The 8,713-nt window shown below is 40.5% G+C and overlaps 2 protein-coding genes across 2 annotated transcripts; both read right to left on the reverse strand.

The window, feature by feature from the left end:
* Nucleotides 1-163: 163 nt before the first annotated feature.
* Nucleotides 164-3,599, reverse strand: LOC146232912 (serine/threonine-protein phosphatase PP1-gamma catalytic subunit A-like). Its single transcript, XM_084690382.1, is given in 8 exon segments — nt 164-817; nt 950-1,084; nt 1,211-1,305; nt 1,308-1,433; nt 1,962-2,066; nt 2,197-2,427; nt 2,539-2,670; nt 3,226-3,599. Coding segments are annotated over 8 exon segments (969 nt in total). The 5' UTR covers nt 3,281-3,599; the 3' UTR covers nt 164-727.
* Nucleotides 3,600-3,816: 217 nt separating this feature from the next.
* On the reverse strand, nt 3,817-7,082 carry myl2b (myosin, light chain 2b, regulatory, cardiac, slow). Its single transcript, XM_084690392.1, has 7 exons — nt 7,023-7,082; nt 5,930-6,019; nt 5,220-5,295; nt 4,769-4,873; nt 4,528-4,606; nt 4,391-4,439; nt 3,817-4,209 (listed from the first exon to the last, which is right to left on the reverse strand). Exons 1-7 carry the CDS (start codon nt 7,023-7,025, stop codon nt 4,105-4,107), a joined length of 507 nt encoding a protein of 168 aa, XP_084546518.1. The 5' UTR covers nt 7,026-7,082; the 3' UTR covers nt 3,817-4,104.
* Nucleotides 7,083-8,713: the final 1,631 nt, after the last annotated feature.

The following is an 8,713-nucleotide window of genomic DNA, read 5'->3' on the forward strand; positions in this document are numbered from 1 at the left end:
AAGGACGTGGTTTTTAGCACCGCCTTCCGGCAGAAGCGACACTTCCGCGCTCTATCATATCAGAAGGTCACACGCGTGACCTGTCCTAATATTACGGTCTTTGTCTCGCAACTCACAAAAAAACGATAAGAGATGTTGCTGAAGAATAAAATGCAAATGCCAATTTCCCCTAAAATGTGCTAAAAGTTTATTAGAAAGATTAAGACATTACAATAATGCTTTATTAATTCATTTAATTCAGCACAAGACTTATTCAAAAATGGCGATGACACAGTGGCGATCAGAGTGCAGGTTCAATGTCCTATGATAAAGAACGGTGTACAGATATAAAGTCGAGTTTGTGACATTATCCACAATTATTTTTAAACCTTAGTTCTCGTTATTTCATAGTGAGAAACAAGTGATAACAGAAAAAAACATGTCACATAAATTGGAACAAACTGTGCACAGCTTTAAACAAGGCATTCCTGTGCATTATCTGTCATATTACATTGTTCCTCCTTGAACAGTCATATGTGATAAAGACTAATTACAATGGAGTGCAAAACACCTGAGGTTTTCATGGTGACATATCAATTTACCTTTGTGGAAAAAAAAAACACAACAATTTTGCTTTCATCAGGTTAGAGTGGATATCTTTTCAGTATTGGCAGCAACAGGCTACCAACCATTCGTATGCAAAATTAAAGTAGGACGGGGAGCGAGACATAACTCCCCTCATGCTGTCTTATTTCTTGGCCTGCTTGGTGACCATGTTGCGAGGGGGTGTCACTGGACGGCTGCCATTTGGCTTCTTCTTCTCAGCTGGTTTTAAAATCTACAAGTGAGAAAAAAAAATTAAGAGTGACACCAATGTAATACCAATGTCAGATGTTAAATTTGACCAGGACACTGAATCGTCTCAAATTGTGAATGCAGTTTCTAAGTAAGAAAATGATTAAAAACACACCTGAAATGAACACATCAGAGTTTCATCCACACTCATCATGGCTCCAGCGTTGTCAAATTCCCCGCAGTAGTTGGGTGCGGAGAATAGTGTCACCAGCTGTCTCTTAGCAAAGAACTCATAGCCGTCCTCAACAACCTAACATTGTGGTGAAAGAGAAAAATAAGTACTATTCATAATTCCGGAAAATCTATTAAAATACCTTACACCTTCAGGTGTAGACATTTCAGACACAACATTTGGGTTTAAACAGATTGACAGTACCTGGTGGGCGCGGCAGATAAGATCAAGATCATGTTTGTGCAGGAACTTTGCCACCACTTCTGACCCAAAGGTGAATGACACACCCCTGTCGTTCTCCCCCAGCCCAGGACGTCCTTGTCTGGATCAGACCAGAGAAGGTCACACAGGAGACCCTGGTCGGGGACATCAGTTGGCCGCATGACACGTCGGATTTGCTCCATGGACTGCAGGTCTGGGGACAGCCCTGAGGAACACAAGATGTGAGGTGAGGTCCATTCAAGTCAGTATAAATACATTACATATGATAAAATAAAAAGTGCAATATCACTTTTTAAATAGAAAATAGAAAAGATAACGAACTAACTTTTCGAAATCTCTTTAATATCACAGGATCAAATAAGACAACAAAAAAGTGCGATATGACTTTTTTAAATATAAAAGATATAACATTTTCTAAATCTTCATATCTCAGGGTCAAATAAGATTAATTGGTATGATACAGCAGTGGCCTGGTACATTTACATTTAGTCATTTAGCAGACGCTCTTATCCAGAGCGACTTACAGTGAGTACAGGGACATTGCCCTGAGGCAAGTAGGGTGAAGTGCCTTGCCCAAGGACACAATGTCATTTTGCACGGCCGGTAATCGAACCCGCAACCTTTGGATTAATGGTGCAATTCCCTAACCGCTCAGCCACATGACTTCCCATTAATTTGAATCAGGAAAAATCTAAAACATGCAGGTTGAAAACCACAGCGATAGAGAACCTACCTCCATGGCAACAGAAGATCTTTTCATCCACAATGGCAGCAATTGGGAGGCAGTTAAAACAGTCTGTGAACGTTTTCCAGAGCTTGATGTTATACCTTCTTTTACCTATAAGAAAGTGAACAAAACATCAGGACAGTTGAGAACACGTCTAAATACAATCAAATGTACCTGATTATATTGATATGCAGCTCTGCCTGGTGACGCAAACAGGAGCCCATGCAGACAACCAACTCACACTCATCATAGAATCCATAAATTCTGTTGATGGAAGCACACTCGTGGTTTCCCCTCAGCAGAAAGAAGTTTTCTGGGTATTTGATTTTGTAAGCCAGTAACAGACAGATGGTCTCCAGGGACTGCTTTCCTCTGTCCACATAGTCTCCCAGGAAAAGGTAGTTGCTCTCTGGAGGGAAACCCCCATACTCAAATAGCCTCAATAAGTCGTAATATTGCCCGTGGATATCACCTGCAGAAACAATATTTTTGTGAAAAGAAAAAAAATTGCGATTGGGTTACAAGTGACTTATGCACGTGATTTAAGTTAGCATTCTTCATGAACTTTCCCCAGTGTACTCACCACATATCTTAAGGGGAGCTTCGAGCTCCAGCAGAATTGGCTGGCTGAGGAAGATCTCCCTCGACTTGAGGCACAGCCCTCGAATCTCGTTTTCCTGCAGCTGCACATTCTTTCCTGGTTTTGCTCCTCTGACTACAAATGAACAACCCAGACAAAGCAGGTATCTTATTATCTGAACCACTATTTCAGCCACTGATAAGAACCATTAACCTTCAGATACTTGTGTGTGATCATGTCTGTGGCTAAAGCGGGCCGACAAATGACTGGTCATGCAATGTTTATGATTCATGTGTGTCTCCTTCTGGCTGCCAGGAACAGTGTGCGCCATAAAATAATTTTGACGATATAATGTAAGGCAAATAAATGCTGTTTAACAGCGTAAAATGGCCACCTAAACCTTTTAGTATACATACATAATATGGCATTACTTGTGGGAATATAGCTACTAGTTCAATTGAAATCCTCAAACGGACACTCAGTAGAACAATGCTAGCTCTAGTACTGCTAGCTGGTTAGCAATGCCTCGTAAACTAACTGTACGGTACCGGTTGGCTTTTATCTGCTGCTGCTGGTCGAAAGCTGCGCTACCCAACTAGCTCACTACCTAGCATTACAATAATGCACATATCTGAACTTGACAGAGCGAGAGCTACGCAGTTGATACACAATTGTAAAACCTTTCCTTACCTTCTAAAAGACGCTGAATGATACTGTCTATATTTAGTTTGTCAACATCGGCCATGGCGACGCAAAAATTTGACTGAGGGAGCTGCAAATGTAGGGCTTGTTGTTAGCTACTGTAGAGGAGTATCGAGTTAAATAATATAATATTAGCTACGTAAAATTAGTCGTTCTGAAATTCAAAAAGGGGCGGACTAAACCCTGCTTCTAAAATTGTATTCGGTAGTTTCTTATATACAGATATTTACTCTGGCATCTCTGGTTTGCCCAAATATTCCTCTAATATTGGCTGCAATCTACCGGGAAAAAATATTGTGCGTTAGCCGCTGTCAGCTAGCCGTGAGCTAACGATGCCCCTGTCATTATTTAGCCACACCTACGACTGCTGGGTAGAAGGCTGATATGCAGGGGCAAATTTGACAGATGCTGCCATCTGCTGTGTGGGAAGGTTACAGTGCCTATGTCACCCTTATATTTGCTGTGTTACTTTGAATGACTTTTGAAAGTGAGTCGAAAGTATTTTCACTTATCCAACAACCTCACAACTTTATTCTATAATTATTGTTTTCGTCACCTGTTGGATTTGCTGGCAAGTGTGAGCGAAGACACCAATGGCAGCCATTTAACAGTTTATTTTTAATCTTACACAACAACCAGTCTGACAACAACCAGACTATGAATATATTCTATCCACACATTGCATAGTGCATGGTTCAACAGTGATCAGAAGTCATTTGGGTCCAAATAACTATTTACAATATGTTCATCCCTGAACATATCAGACATTTCCTGCACAGGAAATATATTGATGAACAGCACTGATGAACAGCATTGATGCACAGGAAAAGGACCACAACATAACCAAGCAACCAATGTGTAGTGGATCTATTCCTGATCTTTCTCCTCTCCATGTGTGATGATGTAGACCAGGTTGTTGTAGTCCAAATTCCCAGCAACATCTGGGGGGAAGGCTGCAAACATCTGCTCCATCTGAATTGATAGATGAACCAGATACTACTTAATAGGTACAAATATATATAAAAAATACTATTACATTCCAGTTTGTTTCATGGCATGATGAAATATGGGGGTATGGGGGGTAGGGACCCCGTCAGTTGCTAGTTAGTGCCTATCATGATAACATGCAGCATAAGGAGTGTTTTTGTCTGACCTCTTCAGGAGAGAACCTGTCGGCCTGAGTGGTTAACATCTGTGTCACACTGTGGAGAGAAGCAGGAGTACTCATCACAGGTCTGAATGCCTCCACGCCTCATATCCTGTCAGTAGACTCTATGTATAGTCACTCACAAGTCCTTCTTCAATGTCCCCTTTCCTTCAGGATCAAATACTTTAAAAGCATTTAGTATGGTCTCCTCTGCGTCGGCACCTTAGGGAATAAGGACACATGGACACTGTGAACTTCAAATCCAAGATTAACACTGAGATTGTCACATCTATTTACATCTTCATCCAGATGGACATTTCCACTTGGGTCGTTTTTTAAAGGCAACTTGTAAACGAGGATGAAAAGCAGAAAACGTTCTCTTACCCTTTAGTTTCTCTCCAAACATGGTGAGGAACACTGTGAAGTTGATAGGCCCTGGAGCCTCCTTCAACATCTCATCAATCTCCTCTTGCTTCACATTTAAACGACCTACATTGACATTTACATTTATTCATTTAGCAGACGCTTTTATCCAAAGCGACTTCCAAGAGAGAGCTTTACAAAAGTGCATAGGTCACTGATCATAACAACTAGCCCTAAACATTGCGGGTAGCAATGTTTGGGACATTGCAACCTAGAACAGAAGCAGGGGTTTTGGACCACAAATCTGACATAGTAACAGCATGATGCATCTCCCATGCAAAGGTTGGAATTACACTGTCAATTTGAAAGTCCTATGTATGTATGGACCCCCCCATACCACACACACACACACACACACCCTACACACACACACACACACACCCTACACACACACACACACACTTATAGTTACCCAAAGCTGCAAATGTGTCTCTCAGGTCATTTTTGTCTATGAAGCCATCTCTATTTTGGTCCATGATAGTGAAGGCCTGTGGAAAGTGTATGTAAGTAAGACTTTATTTATATAGCACATTTCATACAAGAATTGTAGCTCAAGGTGCTTTATATAAAATCAATAAAAACAATAATACAAGTGATAAAAGTAATAATTAAAATAGCAAAAATAGTATAACTAATAAATTAGTAAAACCCTTCTGAGATAAAATTACTTAAATGCTTCAGTAAAAAGGTAGGTTTTAAGCTGTCTTTTAAAAATGTCTAGCGTGTTTGCTTCCCTAATATTTATGGGTAATTTGTTCCATAGTTTTGGTGCGTAATTAGCAAAGGCCGAATCACCAATCTTCTTATGACTGCTTCTGGTGACCTCTAATAGGCCTGCATTGATGATCGCAGTGTTCTAGCTGGTGTGTAGTTTATAAGGGAGTTAGCAATGTAGCTAGGTCCTTGTTCGTGTAGAGCTTTGCATGTGAGGAAAAGGACCTTGAAGTCAATTCTGAAGGTAACAGGGACCCAGTGTAAAGTAGCTAGGACAGGACTAATGTGTTCTCTCCTTTTAGTTTTGATTAATAATCTAGCTGCAGAATTTTGAACCAATTGTGTATGGTTGTCTTTCTGTGTCAGATTATCCAAATATTAACATTGAATGCATGAATGAACACTGACTTCTTTAAACTCCTGGATCTGAGCCTGTTCAAACATAGAAAACACATTGGAGTTGGCTCCTTCTGACCTCTTCTTTGCTTTCTTGGGAGCCTGAATGAGAAAAGGAAAACCCACTGCATTTAAACTCAATACAGTTGTCACACAGCTGGCACAATCCACCCATCAATGAGAAGGATCGCTATTGTTTGATTACCGTGATGATCACAACAAGTTATTTCAGACGACATGGGTGCAGTCAAAAGATAACATTAATGTTGTAACCCAGGTTTCATAATGAGGTGTTTTGTCACTGAAACATCTGCAGAGTCCCCTTTTCTCTCTGATATTATAATTAGCCCGGTTAGGGAGTGGTCGTCTGCCTCTTCAAGCCCTTGGATCAGATGGGGGATTACTCCCTGGGGTCAGGGTGGTGACAGGGTGGCGTAGTGAGCCATGTTTCACTAGAAATCCAATGAAGGCTAGGATTATGCAGAGCTATTTACATGACTGCTGCAGAACAGGGAAGGGTGAGGGAAGGCATTTTGATGACATCACACTGCCTGGATTCACAGGCCTCTCGACAGCTGCTACCTATTGTTGCAGTGGATTACCCAAACAGTTGTGCCTTTAGCAAGATGAGGTCATTGTGTCTCATGGAAGTGTTACATGTTGATTTTGACTCACAATTGTCTATGTTGAATGCAAGCACAATGATCAAATAATGCAGTAAATAATGGGAGCATTTGCTCTTTTATCTCAATAAACGGGTTTTATAGTGAGAACATGTGTAGTTTCTTAGGATGTAAAGATAAAAACTCAAGATTCTCTGAAATGGTTTACTCAGCCCTATTCTATCTATTTCAACACATTGTCAGACAGGCAAAACCTTTCATCCTCTTCATTTACAAGATTCAGTCTCATACTGTACATATCATGAAACTACAGTAAAACAAACATGAACCATTGATCTCTAAAACAAGCAATCTTTCAAAATAGTACAGATTTAAAGTATGGTTTTTTATTAAATAATCTACTTCTACAACGGCTGTCTAAACCTTTTTGAGATCAGAGGCACTTAAGTGAAGAACTCAAGCATCTAGCAAAATCAACTCACCATCTTCTTGTACGGTAGCTGGAGAAGGACAAACAGTGCTTCTTGATGCCTCAGGATGGGGCAGTATTGGCATCAAGGGCTACATATATACTGATGCCTCAACAGTTGTGACTGCCCATATGCTATAAATAGCCCATGCCTTCTTTAGGCAGTGTCACAGGTGAGGAGATCAACTCCTTTGCCCTTTTCCATCATTCATTGTCCAGTGCTGCAACAGTATGAGATGTAGGGCAACTGCACAGGGGTGCATCACACTCCTGAGACACAGGACACAGGTAAGGCTCAGTCAGATGGGTAGAGCAGCAGGATTGATTGACAGCTCCACTTGCAGTGTTCCATCCTCTAGCTGTCTCATGGCGACCAGAAGTAAACTGTGATTTAGTCGACGACAGGGTCATGTCCTTCGCAGTCTAACAATCGGATGACTTGTTCCGGGTGCTGAGTCTGTAAGGGTACTGTTAAATATCCAAATCGTATGTTGATGAAAGGGGTGTAGTGGAAAGTGCTCGTCGTATTCTTTACCCTCATGCACAAATGCTAGGATGTCTAATGTTACAGAATTGGCGCTCCCCCATTGGGAGTTGTGTTCAATCCCAAGGACAGCCGTTTGCCCAATGTCAGAAATCTTCCATCCCTCAAAACAGTCACAGTAGGTTATGTAATCAGACAGCAAGAAGAATATTGGATTATATTCTGAGATAAAGTTTAAGATTGAGGCAAAATGTTCATTAATATTTACCTTTATATAGATTATAACATTTAGTGAAGCCTATAGATAAATAGTTTAACAAATATAACATGGGACACTGTAAACACACACACATGCACACATGCAAGATAAATCCATTAACGATTTTTGGGGGGATTAAATGGTTGTTTCTACAATTGTCCAGTAGATGGCGTAAGCAACACATCTTTGCTTATCAACAGATGGATATCGGTACGTGAACGATGATCCAGCAATAAAACACCTGAATGTTAAAAGGTTGCATCCTCGGCCTCTTATTGATGCTAATTGCTTGAAATATCACAAGGCTAATCTTTTTATTCGTGCCACATCCACATTGGCACAGTAGACATCAATAATTGCGTCTGTACCTTTTATGGATCAATATGTTGGATAATGAGATCTCTTGGAAGAGACTGACAGGTCTGTCAACCTTGAACGACGATACGTTTAAATAAACTACACAGAACCGGGTTTCGAGTGGCAACATTGTCATTAATTTGCCCCGTTTTACCAAACCCTGCACTGAATATTACGTTTCTTGATAAATCATAGCTAACTAAGATGTTGTTATATTCTTATAAGGCTTGCATCTCACTCCCACCCTCGAGCCACAAATAAAACGCAATAATACTGAAACTTTTGATATGAGTCCCTCAGTTTCCCCCGTAGGTATTTTGTGTCTGGAAGATTGTTTCACATTCTTCCCTTTGTGTTGTGAGAGTTAAAACTGTGACTTATATGCAAATAATTTCCACTCGCTGGGGTCATTATTTAAGGCATGTATTATTGTAGAGATGCCCATTACAGTTATCTGCTGAGGGTGCATTGTAACGTACCTATTTTTGCAACGGCATTCAAGCATGGGATTGTATTTTTATGTATTTTTTGGGGGTGGAGGGGGGGTTAGGGTGACAATTGATACCGAATATAGGCCTATTCAAATGTATTTTACAAAAACAAG

The sequence above is a fragment of the Hypomesus nipponensis genome, chromosome 24, assembly GCF_054491055.1.
Source record: "Hypomesus nipponensis isolate SF chromosome 24, ASM5449105v1, whole genome shotgun sequence".
Lineage (NCBI taxonomy): Eukaryota > Metazoa > Chordata > Actinopteri > Osmeriformes > Osmeridae > Hypomesus > Hypomesus nipponensis.

Coding starts and splice junctions, on each gene's coding strand:
- myl2b (XM_084690392.1), bottom strand. Junction 4,607..4,768: donor GTTTGGAGAGAAACTAAAGG/GTAAGAGAACGT, acceptor TTATTCCCTAAG/GTGCCGACGCAGAGGAGACC. Junction 4,440..4,527: donor GGGACATTGAAGAAGGACTT/GTGAGTGACTAT, acceptor TTCTCTCCACAG/TGTGACACAGATGTTAACCA.